This window comes from Mastacembelus armatus, chromosome 5, assembly GCF_900324485.2.
Source record: "Mastacembelus armatus chromosome 5, fMasArm1.2, whole genome shotgun sequence".
NCBI lineage: Eukaryota > Metazoa > Chordata > Actinopteri > Synbranchiformes > Mastacembelidae > Mastacembelus > Mastacembelus armatus.
Window position 1 is genome coordinate 8801651 of NC_046637.1, and position 20423 is coordinate 8822073.

A 20423-nucleotide genomic window follows, 5' to 3' on the forward strand; every position below is an offset into this window, starting at 1 on the left:
TTATAAAATGATCTACCTAATATATACAGTGAGAGGATTTTTATCCAAACTGTCCTACTCTTAACAGGCAGCCTACAGTGAGACTATGGGCTAGCTGTAACAACATGCTTCACTTAGTATCAGTACAGAATTTAAGTTTTAATACAAGTTATACAGTAGGCATATTTTTAAACATGCAGCTTAAACTGCAATTGAAATGCTTTAGTAGTCAAAAGCACCAGTTTCTTTGACCTGTACACATCAATTCTAATTTTTAAACCAAAAGTGTGCAAAGGTTACAGAAAGCCCCATCTTTAAGGTGGGAAACCAGAATTAATTTAGGCTATGAGGGCACAGTTTATAAGGTACCAGAGTGTGTGGTTTGCAGGCCACACACAATCCTTTCTTCTCTCTATTAACCATAGCATTTTGTGTAAAGAAGAATTATCTTAAAAAACATGCACTGTGAATTTTAATAGCAAAAAATTGGCCCCTTAGGCCAAAATATACAGTTACTACTGGGTTGCAGGTTTTGAATCAGTACGCTGTGACAGAATCCCAATGAAATGTGAAACATTTCTAGTCACATACTGCCTCCTAGTGATCAGTAAAAGTAACGCAAATATAGGTAAAAGAAAATTTGTTCAAATACAGTTGTACAGTGTATGTACTATAATACAGTAACTGCCCTCTGTATGCCATCCATTGAGCTCTCACATCTCAACAGACTGGTTTACTGTGTTGCATCTAACCACATGTCCCCACACAATTTCAATTTTTAAACCTTTGAAAACACCTCTTATTTTCACTCTTCTGAAAAAAGTCAGATCCACTTTGGATAAAAGTTTAATTCACAAAAATACATTGACCAATATGATGAAAATGTACTAAAATGTACTTTAATAATCCATAAAAGCTGGAACATTATTGACAGAAAAACACAAGAAGCATCATTAGAGTTGGTTTAGTATAATATATTTCAGCTTCAAGAGACATAGAAATCAATCCTTATTTTCCCCATATTTCTTCTATAAAAGACCCATTTTTCTGAAGCATTATTATGCAAAAAATGGCATTAGAATATATTATGGGAGCTATGAAATCCCAGTGACTGAGTATAAAATTAAGTCACATTAGAGAGAGATATTTGCAGAAGAGAAGTCCATGAACAACAGGGTGAACAAAGAAAAAAATATATATAATAAAAATAATACATATTATAGACCTTGATCTATCATCACTGACATGACAGGCATGTAGAATTGGTGAATGGCTATAAAAAAATTTCTCACTTTTCCACTTGATTTCACTTGAAAACATCTACACTTAACTGATGCTTTTTTCATGCTCATTTTTGAAGAATATGTATCATACAACTAAAGAGGTCAACTTCCATGTCTTTCAAATACAATATTGAAAAAGAGGTGAAATACTGGATCCAAGTTTTAAGTTTTTTTTCCTTTAACACTATTTTCTTTTTGTCAAAGTGTCAAAAAAATGAAAATAAGGGGCTGCTTTCTGGCCATGTAGGAAACACGGACAGAATTTTTTTATATACTTTCAGAGGCTTTGCTGCGCTTTTATCATCATCAGTTTGTGGTGTTTGTTGGTGCAGAAATGGAGACTGTCTGTTCAGGGTTCACACTGAAACTGAGACACAGAGGAAGGTCCTTGGAGGTGAGAGACCAGAGTCTTCTCTCTCTCTCTCTCTCTCACTGTCTTTCTCTTATTCACTCCATCACTCACTCACTCTCTGTCTCTGTAGATCAACCTCATCTTTGATAGGAGCAGTTCAGTCAGCTGAATCACCGTTTATGGCTGATGGAGGGAGGGGGTCGGGGCTGTTGGAATGCTGGCACGTTCCAATCAGGGCAACAGTTCTTCATTACAGCATTTCTGCAACACAGCACAGTGGTTCAGTCCTCCTTTGACATGTTATCAATACTCACACCAAGAGTCAGACCTGATTGTGCATCCTCTATCCTCTACAAGCTGTCACTGCCCTCTACTGCCCATTGCATGCCATTGCATGTTTGCACAATCTTTTCAGCAGGAGGAAAACAGGAAGACAAAAATAGAAATTGTCTTTCCAATAGCGACTGCTGTCTCTTATCGTTTTGTTTGAGAACAAAAACTGAAACCAGCAATCAATGAGAGATCCACTTACAATGATCCCATTTCCCCCAGACACTTTCAAAACAAAACGTTTAAGGAAGCTTTGAGTGAACGTTGCTTTATTTTGCTTATGATGTCTGAACACCATGGTTAAAACCCTTTACTGCCTAAATGTATTTACAATTACATTAAAAAATTAGTTATGTGTTTTTTAAACTTTTATTTTTATCCCCACCTTGGCTGCATTCAGACGAGGCAGTTTGAGGCAAATTCATAACAACAGTCTACAAGGGGTTAACAGTCCAGAGACTCCACACACTTATGCTTTATATATGCAGACAAGGCAGTCAGTTGAACTCCTCCCAAAGGGTTTCAAGAATATACAGGTGCTACAGTGGAAGACTTCAGTTTGACTCTAATGTGGCTGTCCAACTCTACTTTGTGCTCATGCTGCATTTATATATCACATCACAACAGAACGCAAGTAATGCTTTAATTTAAACATAAATAATACCTAAAATTTTATCCTTTATCATGCACTAGGAGCACTAACGCCTTATTTATGTGGGTAATAAACTGAATAACTAAAATGCTAGTTCGTTGAAATGAATATTTTATTATTTGTAAGTACAGGGGGGAATCAATATCTAAAACATTGCTTTTTCTAGTTTCAGCTAAAGGCAGAGACAACATTTCAATTAACATAGAACCTCCCACATTTCCTACCTACACAGGTCACATGGCAAAGAGTGCAGTGATGAGTCCCATAGCTCAGAATACCAAGCCAGAGTGTAATAACTGCAGTCTGGGCAGCAATACAAAACCAAAATGTAGTATAACTACAAAGATTTTTAGGCCTGTACAGAAAATTTAAGAGCTGTTTTCTCATAAATACATTACCATGTCTATAATGATATTTATCTATGAACTAAAATAACTGCTACAACGTTAGAGGTTATATCACCAAATATGCAGTTATTAAGGTTAGCATTTTCTCAAATCCAAATCCAGTATCAAATCTACCTGTTAGATCAAAATCTTTACTCACTATTTGGCTTGGTGAGAAGAAGGAAATACTACAACTTTTAGTGGAAGTTACAAAACAATAACATGAACCTTCTGCTGTAACAAACAAAAAACAGCCTTATGTGAAGTATGTTAAAGTTACTGTCTGCTGGAGTAATACCCAGATTAACTTCAAGTCTATAAATCCTAATGGCAAAGTCACAAATTGCAGTAATAAAATAACATGTGGGCATATCTGACTCAACACTCTGCAGAATTAAACTCTGAGAAAAAGGCAGGAGCCTTTTGCTTTTTCTGCCAAAAGGAATCTGAAACTCTTTGAACTAGTTAAGATTTAAAATTGACCCATACTGTAAATTTATATAACTGCAAATACTAATATTCAGCACATTCAGAAGGAATATAGATTCATAAGTGTCCTGCCAAGTTTAGTACCCAGTGATTCCAGTGAAAGCTAAATTCAGACAAGTAGTTCATAGCTCCTGAGATCAGCATACTGGAAAATTACCACAAAGTGAAACATCCTATTAACTTTCTCACTTTTCCCTGTCTGAGGCTGGCACTATGACCTCTCTGTCTTACAGTGTAGGAGCGGGTGTGTTGTGAGCAATGGAACAGTGGGGCTGTAATCCCATTAGTGTTGGTTGACTAAGCTGGCCAGCGTGTGAACAAGAGTGGCAGACACCACCCAGGGGCCTCCTGACAGAGGCACTGACTCTCACACACTCTGGCCCTCTAACTGGACCAACACAGATGGATTCAGACGTGGAACGCAGTAGGTGGTTCAGACCCTGATGTCTGGCCTGGGCACAATGGTATTTGTCTGTGTCACAAATCCAGTGTTATCGGTAATATCAAAGTTTTATTTACCCCGCCCTGCAAGTTAAACATAACTGAAGGTAGAAATACAATCTCTGCAGTTAACAGTGCTTCACTGGTTTGGCAACATCGAAGCTTTGTTCTGACAACACTATTAACCAAAATGTGTTAACAGTGCTTGTAAGGCCCAGTTAATAGACTGCAATGACCAAAACCAGAGGGGGGGAAAAAAAGGAAACTGGGGATTGTTCAGCTATGTCCTTTTTAGTTTCTAAACCACAAGGAGATCTTTACTGACATCAGCGGTTCTACCACTTTTTACTTATATCTGTACATTTTTATTTGTGTACTTTCAAAATCCTCTTTTCCCATAGCAAAACTGTTTGAATTGCCCACATTGTGTTTCATTCGAGTGTATAATTAGCCATGTAATTTCCCTGTTATTTTCCATTCTATTCATTTTTCAGTGGTAGCACATTGCACAAATATTTCACAGTCTAGTAGTAGTGATTTATTATTGATCTGTTCTGAGGTGAAGGTTTCTGCATGATATATGGATGCTGAGAGCTGATTTTAGGGCCTGTATTAGGTTGCAAATCCACTTATGACAAGGCAAGAGTTTCTCTGATGCAGCATTAACTAAATGCTACCTTGCTGCCCATTAATATCACTGACCAAAGGCAGCATTGCTCAGACTTAATGTGGCCCAAACAGTTTCCAAAGAAGCTCTAAGGGCACCTGAGACAACACAAGTCTTCAGTCCATAGCTACTGTTGTAACTTCCCAAGACAACCAGATAATTACACCCACACTTACATAGTGATTATAAGGTGGGTAAGTAAAGGTGAAAAATAAGGCTGAATTTAAACTTCTTTTACAACCACTACTGTCTCTTTCTGCAAGTAAGCCGAGTGCAACATAACTGCTTCCAAGGGGAAGCAGCCCAAAAGTGTGCGCCCTAATCCCCATTTGAATGAGTCATTGTGAGTTCTTGAAGAGATTTTGTGGCTGAATTGTCATTCAGCCAGGTTGTAGCTGGGTCAGCACACTTCTCTCCCCAGCTTTGAGTGTGGCCATAGGAGGCTGTTATAAATGGCAACCTTTTTAGTTTCAAGCATATCAAAAACTCTTTGAGGCTCTGAAAACACTGAGGAATACATAAACTACAAAAAACATAAATTAAGTCACTTCCAGTGTATCAGTCACATTTCTAATTATACTAATTATAGACTAACAGCCTATGAAGAACGTGGGCTAGACATAACAATAAGCAGAAGTGCATTACGATATTCATTCATCCATGTTAAGTAACAAATAACTGTGCCAAAGTCGTGATGGGGACATAAAGTGGCATGTCCACCTCATCCATCAGGCTGTCTGAATGCCGACAATCACTCCAAACTTTGTTTCAGTTATTACCTGTACTTTGAAGTCTGCAGTATAGCTCTTTCTTTTGGGCAGCATTTTCACTTGTGTTACACTAGGAGTTTCAGTTTTGCATGAACATAAACATTTTTACATTTTCAGCAGTACAATATTACCTTCAACTGAATCAAGATTGATATCTGAAGCTAGTGACTACTCGACAAAATTTCTGTAAATATGCACATATAAGTTGCTTTGCTGGACAAGCCAGAGGAGTGGAAAAAAAAAAAAAAAGTATGACAGAAAATACGGTATATGTAAACACACACTTGCATCATATCAGAAAAGTGTAATCTAAAATTATCACCCAAGTCAGTCTGATTATGTTTGAGTCTGAGAATGTTTTAACACTTCCTCATTATCAGTATCTGGTGAAACTGCAGAAGAGAAAGTACCAAAAGAAAATGAAAAAAGAAGAAATTATTTGGATTGTTCTTGGAAAAAAACATGATGACAAAACAGGATTTCCTCAGATGTAAACAGCTGCTACATTATGCTGGAGGTCTATAATCTATCCAACCATCATACACCGACTCACTCATTCAACAGCAATTAAGAAAATACAATAAAAATGAAACTACTAATGAAACGATTAATTATGAAAGCTGACTCAGAGATGTTGGCCTGCCCAAGATCACTTACTGGACCTGTAACTAGTCAGCAGAGAAAAGCTATTCGCTGTCACATGACAACCAAAGAATTACACTGCCTCAGCATCACTCAGTTGTGCTTTGCTATGTAAGCTATGTAAAACCAACACCTTTAAAACACATACTGGGTCTTTTATATGTGTTGAATCTCCCAGCAAACTATTTTCTTAATGTGCTGAGATTCGTCTTGGAGAGTTTAAAAATGGACAGTAATTGTTACAATAATATTGTATTATTGTGCTATACACTGGGTATCTGCATATTAACTGAAAACAAACAAACCAACCTAACTAACTGACCAACATCTGGGTCAAAAAACAAAATTAGTCAGACTTGGATATTAATTCAGTTTCAGCATAGTCTTAAAAGACATTTTGTAATAAAGACTTTTGCATTTTATGGTTTTAAATAAAAACTAACTATGCATTTTAAGACTTATTAGGGGCCTATGGATACTTTGTAAACAAAACAATGTAGTTAGCTGCAGATACATTTGTAATAGACTGAGATTAAACTGATGTATGCACCATCATCTAAAATGAAATTCAAAAGAAACTCAAAGCCATTACATAACCCTAATTAACCTGACAGCCTGTCAAGCCATGGATATTAATGACTACTGTTATGTGATATGAAATTTCAAACATACACACCTGGCTCAGAGCTGCTGCAGGGGCTGGAAGGGGGTCTTTAAAGAAGGACACAGTTGGATTTCTTTTTTGCCTTCTTCTTTTCCACTGGCGTTTTCCTATTTATTTGTCTGACCAGATCATAGAAGATCTAGGGGAGATGAAACATAAGAGAACATAAGTAACATCAGTAATACTACACTGATATACTCATCCTTCCTCTTTCATACAATATTAACATACCATTGTATCTTTAAGCAATGCAAAGCAAGTAAGTGGATTGATGTCACCACACAAAGTTTAACAAGGCGATCTACCTTCATCTCAACTGTACATTACAAAAAAAAAAAAAAAACGTTGAGATTACTCTTAGAATTAGAGTCATCACCATTTAAACAATTTCTTCATAGATTAAGGTAGTAGTGTGGATGGTCTCAGAGGACTGTTTGTTTACAGAATTGTCACCAGTGGTTGGTTGGTTGGTACTCACATCGAGGACATTGATCTTTGATTTAGCAGAGGACTCTAAAAAGGCACAGTGGTTCCACTGTCTGGCCAGATTCTGACCCTGTTCCTTCCCCACCACACGCTCATCCTCCAGGTCACACTTGTTCCCCACCAGAATCATCGGCACCTAAAGATGGTAGAGAGAGTAAATGAATCCTTTTTGATGCAAAACGTGTATTTCAGTGTTTCAATATGTGACATTTATTTCTCATGTTAAGTCCAAAAGGTTTGTAAGTACATAAAACAAAACTGAAAAAAAAAATGGTAAAAAGAGGAAATGGTAAAAAAAAAAAAAAAGGAAAAGAAAAAAAATGGATAATGAAGAAAATTAGGAAGTTTAGAGCAGAACATGAAAGTGAAATAGAAGCTGGAATTTTAGACATGGGAACAATGTGAGTTGGACAGTATGTTATAAAAAGGTAGCATTTGAAAGGTGACTAGTGACAGTCACAGGCCAAGTTGCTGTACAAATTCCCTGATTATCCATTATCTATACCTGCTTATTCCTTAACCAGGGTCACAGGGATCTGCTGGAGCCTAAACTCCCTGCTTATTCTAGAAATAAATCATACTACATAAAACCAGAAACACATGAAAAACACAATTTTGATCCAAAATTCACAAATGTACCAGACTGCATGTTTGCTCTCAGTGGCTTTAATGTGCACAAAAAGTGGAAAAGCCAAAAATCAAGTTTGGCTATTGCAAATCCTGAAATGTTTAGCTGTGGTGGAAGAGATGTACCAAACACACGATGCACTACAAACTGATGGAAACAGACTTTGTAAATGTACCATTTACCAAAAGAGTCATTATGACTGACCTAACTTAAGACACACCAGGCTGCTACCCTTCCCTTCAAAATACAACAATAAAACAAACACTGGTAATGTTAAAGTCTGAGGATTCAGAGCTAATGTCCATTCCACTGAAAGGCAAAGGAAATCTTTTATGTTACAACAGTGACAAAACAGATTAAAGAATTAATATGAGCTACCAAGGAATGAAATTTTGTTTCTTTAATAAGGAAATCCTTTCTAATCAACACTGAGAACATAAATGTTGACATAATGTGAAGCTGGTTTTGGAATCTCCCAAATACCCGACACGACTTCTTTTGTGCATCACTCAAATGTTTTAAAAACCAAGGTCATATAAACAAAACTCTGAGGAAGAGAGAATATTATGGGCAAAATTCTAACCCCAACTGTCAAAGCGGGCAAATCTAGTGCAGTCGGGGTGTCGGGATGCTTCTCATCCTGCCTGCTGTTTCCTGACTGGCTATCTAGGGAGCATGCCGGCCCGGAGGAAGTCATGGCAGCCCCGCCCAGCCGGGATAACATCACTTTCCTTCCTGAATGTTTTCGAGCATTTCAGCTCAATTCCATGCTCTGGCTGCTCCCTGGAATTACATGACAGTTTGACAGTGTTTGTGTGTAGGTATACATGCATTTAATTGATATGGAGTGCATTTAAACCAAGGCCACCTTCTCTAAAATGACAATAACCCCATAAAGTACAACACTCAATTTTATCAGTTTTCTCAAGATTGTCATATTTGTGATATAGCTGAGCAAGCAGCAGACATCAACTAACCAATATATCAGCTGGGGAAACCTATCTGTGGCTGGCCTGCAGCAAATAAATCTATGGAAGCAAAACCATGCCTTTGGTCTCTTGTTCTAGCCTGAAAACTGCTCTAAGACATGTCTCATGACCTGAAAAAACTGGATGTTTGTAACTAAGATGGTAGTATCCTGACATGCACCAACTTGCTCATATATCAGACCTTTTGACACCCAAAAATCTACTTTTTGGAGGCCATATCTGATGGCGTTATGGCCACGTTCATCCAGAAAAGGTCATACTTCTTGAAGTATGGAATGAATATTCCGGGGTCCTTTTCTTTCTTCTCTCTAGCCGTCTCTGGGCTGTGGCACAGACGACAGGAAACTGCAATATTTAGATTAACCCAACGGTGGTTGCTGCCTGGTGTTTGATATCCAAACAAGCCCCCGCCGTGTACTGCTGGATGACATTTCTCCCAGGGGTCCTGGTAAACCCAGTGGTATTCCCTCCTAACACAAACTCTAAGCCAAGATATAATAAAAAGGATGGAGAGAGGGCTGGAAGGATGGAGGTATGCGGGAAAGAAAAATGTTCAGTGTCAGCAGTACACAAGACAGTATTAGCCTCCTTAAAGAATCCACACAGCCCACAGAGTATCCGTTTAGATGCTGTTAACATGCTACAGACAGGTCCTATCCCGCCCACAATGGCATGCTAGAGATTGGATTGCGGGGAACACAGAACAGGGGAGAACTGAGTAGCTTAAATGAATGGAGCCACTCGTCCCAAATGGAACGGTGAGTCACAAGCATGGAGTCAGGCATTAGTACCATCCTTGTCAGATTTGCAGAAACAGAGATGGCCGAAAAAGTCATAAGACCTCTCTTGCATAAGACCTGTAGACAGAAGTTAGGGAAGTGAGCTTTTAATACACTGGTAAGAGCTCACTTACATTATTCTTCACTCCTAAAAACCATCTTAAGGAGATGGAATTTAGTCCTACTGTGTTTAGTGTACAATCATTAAAAGGCTTTTTAATTGAGCTTGGCAATAAAGCACGTCTGTACATTTTGCCAGCTTTTCAGTAAATGGTGCGTGGCAGAGCTGAGAATGAGAACAGCTGCAGCAGGAACTAGAGTATCTACCATAGCTCTTCAATACCTTCAAAGCTTTCTGTGAATTTTAAAAAGAAAAGAAAAAAAAAAAAAAAAAATCTATCCTCTTGGGTGAAAAATGAAAATATGTTAAGTATTTCCTTTGGTGGTGTATTCCTGCAAGGGGCAAAGAAAGATAAACAGATGTCACAGTCATCACAGGTGAAAGCTTAAATCTGATAGGAGACAGAGTGGACATAATAACCAGATAAGCACAACTGTTTAAATTGGGACGTTAGAGCAGAACTTAAGAAGAAAAGGGACGTCAACTGTTTTCTTGCATGTTGAAGAGCCACTGATCCTGCAATCCATCTGTTAGCCTAAGGCTAACCTCAGCTCCCTGACCACGGAGAGACTAATGAATTACCACAGCTTCACGATCCAGTGTGTTTTTGATGAACTGAGGCTTTTCTTGTACATCATCCCTGGCAGTCCAATCACCAGCACAGAATGCCAGACCGCAGTAAGACCACAAAGTAGGCCATAGAGAAGAGAGGGAAACACAGCAAAAGGTGCTGAAAAGGCCAGTCAAAACAAAAAGCAGATGAGTATACTGGCACAGACATAGGAGAAGGGGAGCAAGAGAAGGAGGGAAGATGGACAGAAAAGTAGTGTAAAAACCTCTGCACCAGACTGCAGAAGGGCTTCATTCATTGACAGGGAGCAGAGAGCAGGAGAGAAGAGGAAAGAGAGAGGGTTATAGTAGCATTCATTCCCTCCAGAGATCACCAAAAAAGGGCATCTTAGATTCTGCTGAAGCATTATCTGCAGCACCAGAAAGGGGTTGGAAGTTTATTCGCTCAAACAGCCTCGCATTTCACCAGAGATACGGAAAAATAGAAATGTGCTGCTGACTAACAGCAAACTAGGAAAACAATTACATAACACATCCTCTTTTTGCATTCCCACAAGTGGTACAAGTGGTAGACTTGTAGGTGAAAACTACATTTCATTTACTTAAAAAATAAATAAATAAATAGACACAACCAAGGGTTTAACAACCCTTAGTGAGACAAAGACACTTTGGCATATATTTGCTTTTTAGCTATAAAAAAAAAAAAAAAAAAAAAAAAAAAACTCTGGGTCCATGTGCAACACAGATGTAGTAATTAAACCACAGGGAGCAACACAGGGAGCTCCATGACAATAGGGTTGAGCTAATGCTAGGCTAAAGTTAATGCTTGTGTACATTACACAAATTCAAGGAAGCGAGAACATTATTACACAAGTGCATTCTCTACAGAAATACATAAATAACAGTGACACTGCCCGCATTATGTCGAGGTTATATAAAATTGTAATTATTGGCATAAGATGCAGTGATTACAGTGTTGAATGGTATCCATAGCAATATGTGATCAGCTTTCTGAGCAATATAGGTGGCAATGTAGTGGGGTACTGAAGTGGGGTATAATCTATCCATCTGTACTATGATCTACAGTAACTGCTGTCTACAACAAATTCAACTATAATTTAAAATCAAATAAAATAAGATCCTATTGTGAAAATGTGTAAGAGTTGAAGCATGTAAGCCAGAGTGTCAGAATATATACTTACATCCTCTGTGTCCTTTACTCGTAGAATCTGTTCTCTCAGGTCCTGGAGATCATTGAAGGTGGACTGTGCTGTGATGGAGTATACCAAAGCAAAGCCTTGGCCATTCTTCATGTACAAGTCCCTCATTGCTGTGAATTGCTCCTAAACAAGGAGAAAATAAAGTGGAAGAAAAGCCCATGACCAATGTCATATATGCCTTTAGGCATTTTGTAAAGTCTTAAATATTCATGTTTAAAGTCCACTGCATGTAAAAAGAAGTAACACTTGTGTGGCCTTTTCTGAGATTTAGTACACAGACGACGTTAAAGCTGAAACTATCACTTTCAAGCAAGGGTTAAACATTTGAGGCCTCCAGGTTCTGCAATGTAGGCATTAGCTACTTGTTTGTCATTCTTTACAGTGAATTAAATATCTTTTGGTTTTCATTTGTTTGAAACACACCACAAACCATCAGAAGATCCCACCACAGATTCTGGGAAACTGTAAAGGATATTTGTTTTCTTATTTGCAGAAGTTTTATAGACCAAATGATTTTTTAAGTCCTAGTCAATGCATGCAAGTCCACTTACTGTGCCTGCTGTGTCAAGAATTTCAAGCATACACTGCTGCCCATCTACCTCCACTTGCTGTAAGAAAGAAGAAAATGGAAACATAAGTAAAAAGTCTAGCTTAATTTCAGGCATATATTTTGTCCTTAAAATGCTGCATACAATAAAGCTCAAGAGAGACAAGGAAGAAATAGAGACACGAGATAAGTTGTAAAAGGAAAAAACAAAAAAAAGAAACAGAAAGAGAGATGAAGGGCGTGACAAGAGACAAAAGAGCACTATCATGACGTTAACTTGTAGAGCAGCTGCTAACAATCAGCTCATTCCAAGGCTCTCGTTCTACCCTCTCATGGGACACTCACCTTTCTGTACGAGTCTTCTATTGTAGGATCATACTTTTCCACAAAGATTCCCTGTACAAACTGAACTGTCTGTAAGAGAAGACACAGAGCCAGTCAAGATTAGATCAATGGGGCCGTGTGGGCAGAAGAGAAAAATGAGGCAAAAATGAGCAAAGCACCATGTGCTTTAGTTGTTCAATGTGTCCAACTACATTAATTCTAAGAACTAGGTATCTGGCCAAGTACATTCATTTTACTGACGTGTGTGACGACATGGAAGTGAAACATATGGACTGTGCTATATAAAGCACCATGCTTAGTGGCAGGTTTACATGAGGGGTAGACCAGGTTCTCCTGATAACATCTTAAGGTCTAAACATGTCAGAGATTAACCCGACTTTGACACATGGTTGAAGCCAACTAAGCATACATTGCACTAACATGCAAGGCCTCCTTGTTACATAGGTTTAATATGCTTTGAAGTTATTCATCTTTTTTTTTTAAATTTGTAAAAAGATAGATGATATCTACAAGTACAAGTTCTGGCAAACAGAGTGGTATATCTGGTGAACCAAAAATCACACTAAATATCTAAGAACTACTCAAAACTGGTAGAAGACGGTATGTGTGTTCTTTACTTGTCAGTAAAGAAGCTCATTACCAATAAGCAGTAAAAGCAAAATCAAGTTTAAAAAAAAAAAAAAAAAAAAAAAAAAAAAAAAAATTGAAAAAGGACAGTTTCACATTTGCTCTTGTGGTTCCTGTGATAATTGTCTCTGACTTGACTTCCCTTATCGGTTTTCTCCAAAAGCCAGGCAAATGCTTGCTGTTCAATTAATCATCTTTAAAAGTCTTCTCAGAAACACAGTGCAGAGATGATGGTGGGATCAGGAGTGACAATACTCACCAGAGCGGATTTGCCCACACCTCCAGAGCCTAACACCACTAGCTTGTATTCACGCATGGCAGGATTGCTTCACCGGACAGCCCAACAGTCTGCAGTGGACAAACGAGAAGAAAATTGGGACAAACAAAATGAGAAAAGTGGGAAAAAGAGAGTGACACCAAGCTTAACTTGGTCTGCTCAGGATAACTTTCGTTTCAAGCAAAACAAAGTAATTTTCCCAGTCTGGTCACTGAGCTTCACAACTCCAAAAAGGAAGGATTCTAGTCATTCCTGGAGATTAGAGAGAAGACGCAGCATAACAATAGAGGAAACACCCAGAAGTGGAGCTGCTTTAGGGTGGAGGAGGTGAAGAGTATGTGACCCCTCTCTAACACAAACCAGCTGTGGTGTGTGAGTTGTGTAGGGGGATTGAAGGAGAGATGATACAGATATCTGGCACGTATTCCGCCTAATGACACAATCATCTGGCCTATATATACCAAAACACACCCTGCTGTCAAATTATTTGTCACACATTTTTGGTATTGTAAAACTTTAATACGGTGTCAGTAGTCTGACTAATGACAGACAACAGCTGAGGGAACTGGAGACCACAATGGTGAGGAAATTGTGAAATCACTAGAATATCCCTTTAAGAGACGTGGAGACCTTGAATCATTTGCACACCCTGTGGCGTAAAGTCCACCGAGTTAGCCAACTGGGTCACTGGTTTAGTTGTAGCTGGGTGCAGAGGACGGTTACTGATTCTTTGCCTACTGACCTGACTTCATATCAAATGATTTTTCAGTAAGCTGATTACCAGCTGTTGGAAGTGATAGATTCTAATTACTAATCATTTCCATTCCTATCCATTTCCAAAGTAAAATTAACAATGTAATGGGTTTTTAACAGATTACTTAACAGAAAACATTTTCTCAACCCATGCAACCTTACCTTCAAGTTGCTGTATACAAAAAGAAAACAAAATGATCAAATTTGGATATACATAATTAGAAAATGATGTTATGATATGTCAAAAAAACTGTGAAAACATGCAAATTACGCTTTCCCAGGATCTAATGTTCCACCTTCAAAAGTCTTGATTTGCCCTGCTAACAGTCCAAAACCACATTTTTCCAATTATTGATATAAACTTGACCCCTAGGAACACTGTTGGCAGATCACTGCAAGCTTTTGTTTCAGTCCTTCAAAAGCCACTATCCCACCTGTGGAACACTTCGTCCTTGGTAGCAGTATAGTATTTTTAAGCTTGTGCAGAAAATGGGTGGTATCTGGTAAGGGGTTAATGAACCTTGGTTTCAAAAGTAAAGAATAATACTTTTGTGTCATTGGTTGAACCATTTATCTTGTTGGTGTCAACACAGTGTGGAAGATCAGAAAATGGCTTACGTTAAAATCAGGACCCAAAGAAGCCAGTATAGACTTGCCTGATAATCAACCATCTTTTAGCAAACCATCAAAAGCTAATCACCAGCCATTCTGTGAAGCAGATGATCCCCCTCCTACACTGTTCTTTTTACAGCACACACCATTGAAATACTCAGGGGGGGGTGGACAAAGAAGTAAGGACCTCCAACTTCAATCACTAACAGTGACCATGTGGGATATGAAGCCCGGACTGTGAATAATTCATTTTCACTAATCCTCACTACACAATGAAGTTCTCCTTGCATGATTACAGAGGAGCCATCAGGAGAAGAAGAAAATGACTACACAAGTGCAGCGCAAACAGTCTCGGCTGCAAACTCATGTAAACATTTCAGCGTAGAGTCAAATGCACAGTGTCACAAAATGTCATACAGACAATGTCACACTTGGACGCCAGGCCTCACTTGTCAGCTATCTGCACATCATGTCTCTTGTATGGGCGCTATGGACTGACCCCTGTTAAGAAAGATGACGTCAGGAGCCCACTCTGGCAGTGGCTGTTAGATTATTACATAATGTGACTGTTTCAAAGGTCATCACCAAGCTCCGCCAAATAAGTGCACATCTATTTGTTCCACATTTAAAAGTTATCTAAGGATGAACAAAACAGACACATGAAACGCATGCATGTTTTCATTTTTTGCCCAGAAAAGTGCCTTAAAGTTTTAAAATGAGTGGATTAGTTTTCTATATTTATCCGTATAGCAGTCATTCTGTTTCCAGCTGCAGGCTGGAACAAACAGTACATCTAAAACAATCAATCTCAAAGTATGGGTCTTATAAGACTTTTGTAATGGAATTTTCATTAATGAATGTCAACACATTCTGATCAATGTCAACACTCCAACACTTTAAGAAACCTTTGAGCTTACTGTATACCCTTTGTTTTTAGGATTTAAGGTATGCCCTGACAAGTTTCTTAACCAACTACCAACAAAAAAATATAACCAAGACTTATTTTTTTAACTACTAAACCACCAGTTATGTCATATTACCAGTGGTGATTTACTTAGTTAAATATCACATTCTTCATATTAACCTCATTATTACAGAGTACATTACCCTCCTGTACTAATCCTTGAGCAGTTATAATCAGTAAGCATTAAACAATTTAAAAATGCAACACTGGAAGAATGGCCTGGTCACATTAAGTTTGAAAAAAATGATTAGGTCTAGTCTAGTGTGTTAATTCACAGTCATGAGAATGATGAGGTGGTTGTGCTGACAAAATACCAAACCAAATGACCTTATTGATTGAGAGAGACAAATTCAATTTATTATTCAGTAAGTATCAACTCCTGTCTCCTTGACTATTTTCTTATTGGGCTTTCTGCTTTTAACTGAAGCCTTTTCTATGAAAGACAAAGGTGATGAGTAGGATGATCTTCCCCGACACTTATTCTGCATACAAACTTTCATACGAGGAAAATTGCACACATCAATGTACTCTCAGCCACCTGCCTGCCTGCTGGCTTGCTTGCTTGCTTCTCTCACACACGCACACGCACGCACACACACACGCGCACACACACACACACACACACACACACACACACACACACACACAAGGCCATTTAAGGACATCTCCCTTTAAAAACCAAACCTCCCCTTCTTTCCACTGCCCTCAGCTACACACTGTAATTCCGAACAAAACAAACACACAGCTGCCATTCCTCCGCTCTCGTAGTAACCCCAGCAAATAAGGAGTGAGGGAAAGCCACATGCCACGGAAAACATGCTCCACTATGACATCACTGTATCACTCACCCTGTACAGCCAAAGGTATGTATCCATCTAAGGCTGGAAATTGGACAAGGTGGTGCTGCAAGAATATGTAGCGAATGGGAGTCTGTATAAACTATAAAACTCAAATTAGAGAGCAGGAGGTATCACAGCTAAACTACAACATTCAGGATCCACTATTTCCCTTTGTGGTGAGGTTAATCTAACAGCAATGAAGTTGTCACAGAAACTGACTCAGCAAGGCCGTATGATTGATAGCTACCCTCTGTTATCTTCCATGCAGTGCTTATGGTAAAAACGCACACATCCGTTGGTTAAGCAAGCAGCTTGATTCAGACTCTTGTGACATCTTCTTAATAGACTCACATGGCATTTATAGTAACTACACTTAAAATAATATCTGCTTGAGATTTAGGGGTAGAAAAAAAAACAACAAAGATGACAGCTAACAGATGATAGTATGTGTTTTTTTAATATTGATAAGCTCCTGGTTACTCATTACCTTCAACTAAACCACAGTTCACATCACTGGTTCATGTGTGGTTAGCAAAGGAAGGAAGTACCTTCAGGGCAATACCCCAAATGCTACTGAAAACATGTGAAGTAAAGGATTTATAAAGCTTTATTTTACAGTTAACCTATTGTCAGTGAATACCCCAATAATCTCTTCACATTTTCTTGGAAAGAATTATGTATTTTAGTATTAACCTTAGAGTAAAACAGTTCAGTTAGTTTCAAGGAATTGCCTCAAAAGAACTTCTTCATTTAAAGACAATTAAAATGTCTTCATTATCCATCACATGGAAACATAAACCATATCTGTGTGTGACCAGACGATGGCATGTTCAGCTGACTTGCTGTACCGCAACTAGCTATGTTAGTGATACATGGAAATAACGAAGTGTACCAATTAAATCCTCCAATTGACCTATAATTAGTGCCAAATTACAGGAGTCCTTCCTAGGAAATTTGGAATTCTTGGGCCTGTAAAATAAACCATTACCTGTGTAGTTTTTAAGAAAGTACACTTACACGGTGGTAACTGTAAAAAGTTGATATTCACTTGTGACAGAAAATACTACGTCAATGAAGAGGAAAATGAAAACATTTTGAGTACAATCACAAATGTTAATTTCTCTAAAGACAACTGTCAAATTTATTATTAATCTAATCTAACCCAATACGAAAAAAAAAAAAAACTAAAACACGTTCCTATTATATAGTACCATAATTTTTATGTCTTTCATGGTATACCAAAACCGTAAAGGCCACAATGATTCAGAGCAAAACTGCAACCAAGCACACAAAGCTTTGCTGTGACTTAGCCGTGACAAAGATCTGTAACTGACAAACACAGAGCCGAATGCATCTGTGTCGCTGGGGCCTTGACCTGTAACCACATCCTCTTTCCAGAGCACAAGAAGGCTTCATGCTGATAGGATGGAAAAGGAGCAGCTACATACTAAAATAGCCTCTTCCAGTCTCTGTTCCTGTTCAAGACTCCAGGCAGGAGGCTTGCACTGACAGAGGGAGGAAGTGAGTTTAACAGCTTGTATCTCATCAAAACCATGGATATGAAGAGATTCAGGGAACAGGATGAGACAGATGTATCACTTATACCAACATGTAGAAAAAAAATGGTCCCTTTGAAACTTTCAAAACTCAGATATGTCTATTTCACATGCCAAGTAGGCAGGGTTTCTACAGGGTTCGCAGTTTAATTGAAGGCTATTTAAGACCTTTGTGACACCACACAGAACTCAATACATGTATTGTGATCATAACATGCAAAGTATTGAAGCAGGACTGTAAAACAGTAGGGCCAATGTGGCCTACAGAACTATTCTTTTCCGACAATGACAGTGTTTGCTACAGGTCTGAGGAGGGTAATGTCTCCATACAGCCTGCAATCAGACACAAAAACAGTTGGTAAAAAAAACAAAACTGGCCTATGTACGGCAGAAGAAAACACTTTTGTAAATTCATTTCAAGGCTTTCGCACAGCTCTTAAGGAAACCAATTTCAGACCTACAGAAGGCTGCTGTAATTTAAAGCTTGGTCACAGACAAGAGAAAGTCGCTTGAGCTCAAGGTTTATCTCACTGTGAATCTACCTAATTTGCTTACGGCGGTGACATATGCTTATCACTCCAGGTCATGCTGCAATCTGTGGCTGTGACTATACCCAACAGCAACAACTATCACTCGGTCGCGGAGTGATCAGTCCAAACTTAATGTTCGCTTCCATAAAATTTCTCAAATTCCCTTAAAACCACAAACCCCGTGTATAGATAAATCCCTCGAATACCATAATCTGTAATCCAGCCAACATCTGCCCCTAAACAATCTAGTTACAAAGCAGCAACTACACTAAGTCCCGTTATCTAGCTTGTTAGCAAAATGCCGCTAACTAGCTAGCTTTAACGGGCCGCCGAGACTTCACTAACCGCTAGCTAGCAGGCTAACGTTAGCTAGCCGACACATTCCTTCCCTCCGACTACCATAAAAACAAAACTAGTTTGTCTGAAACAAGCTGCAACCAGGCACATCTCACAGCTCAAACGTCAACCACACTTGACAGGTTTTAAATCCATCCGCATTACGGTGTATTTGCCCGGGAAAGACGGAGCCGATTGCTAACGTTACCTGCCCTTCCGCCTGGCCTTGACTAAAATGGGAGTGCACACTCCGCTTGTACTCGCGGACAATTCTTCTCATTTATCGGTCAAATTAAAACCCACACCGTGCGCCCTGTTGAGTCTTCTTACTGCCCCGCATGTATCGACGCCGCGTGCGTTCACGCAAAAGAGTTATTTGACCGCGTTTAGCAACGAGTAAAGTTTGGCATTTCCACTCACCGTTTCTCGCTCGCTGTCTCTCAGCAAGTGTCAGTTTGCCTGCGGCTCCTGTGCGCAGCGACGTCACTGCCCACTATTTCTCATTTTTCTTAAAAGGCCATGACACACAGGCCGCTTGCCCCGCGTCATTTGCATGATAACGGTCTACGAGGTAATGATAAGTAAAAACCAAAAAACACACACACCCTGGGTTTATTCATTGTTAGTAATACATTTCAAATCAGCTACACATTTCTATTTAGAGTACACGTTTTCTTTACAGAGCAGGTGGTTTCAGGTCGTCAAATATGTAAAGCAGAGTAAAACTGACTAAAGGAAAAAGCGTTGTGTGTGTAATAATGTGGACCCTCTGCCATTTAAATACATACAGAGTCAGTGATGAAAAGTAACTAAGTGCATCTACTATAGGTATGTTGTGGAATTTGTACCCTACTATTTGTGAGAGGAACATATTTTACTTTTTACTTTGCCTTTAGGGACGTTGAATTAGTGGTTAGCACTGTTGTCTCATAGCAAGAATGTTCCTGGTTTGAAACCCAGCAGGAGCCTTTCTGTGTGGAGTTTGCATGTTCTCCCCGTGCTTGTGTGGGTTTACTCTAGGTACCCTGGTTTCCTCCCACAGTCCAAAAACATGTATGTCATGTTGATTGGTGACTATAAAATGCCAATAGGAGTGAGTGTGAGTGTGTGTGGTTGTTTGTCTCTATGTGGCCCTGTGATGGACTGGTGACCTGTCCAGGGTGTACCCCTGCCTTTCACATAAAGAGGGCTGGGATAGGCTCCAGCAGATCCCTGTGACCCTAAATAGGAGATGACCATAGATAAGAGATGCAAAAAATATAAAATGAACAGAGCATTTTTTGTGTGTGATGTGATATTTTTAATATCCAAGATTACAAACTCAAAGTCTTTCCAGGCAAGTCAAATTCAAGTCAGACAGCTTAACAGCCAAGTTTCAATTCACACAGACCATTTGAACATTTACTTCAAGAGCTGGCAATGTTGTTTTTTAGCCTAAAGAGAATTAAAAGCAGCCTATTATCAAATAGTCAATCAACAGGAAATATATCAAATTTGATCAACTAAAGTGAGTAAAATGTTACAAAAAATCTTAGGCTCCAGCTTCTCAAATGCAGATATTTTCTGGGGGCTTTTTGTCTTCAGCAACA

At 38.8% G+C, this 20423-nt stretch overlaps 1 protein-coding gene across 2 annotated transcripts; it reads right to left on the reverse strand.

The window, feature by feature from the left end:
• Positions 1-807: 807 nt before the first annotated feature.
• LOC113129836 (ras-related protein Rap-1A-like) lies at positions 808-19325 on the reverse strand. Of its 2 annotated transcripts, none has more exons than XM_026305974.1 (8): positions 19255-19325; positions 13227-13315; positions 12341-12409; positions 12000-12056; positions 11431-11571; positions 7134-7277; positions 6668-6794; positions 808-1875 (listed from the first exon to the last, which is right to left on the reverse strand). In XM_026305974.1, exons 2-7 carry the CDS (start codon positions 13281-13283, stop codon positions 6705-6707), a joined length of 558 nt encoding a protein of 185 aa, XP_026161759.1. In that variant the 5' UTR covers positions 13284-13315; positions 19255-19325; the 3' UTR covers positions 808-1875; positions 6668-6704. The 2 variants fall into 2 exon arrangements, with proteins under 2 accessions (XP_026161759.1, XP_026161760.1); XM_026305975.1 differs by lacking the exon at positions 19255-19325 and adding an exon at positions 16422-16547.
• Positions 19326-20423: the final 1098 nt, after the last annotated feature.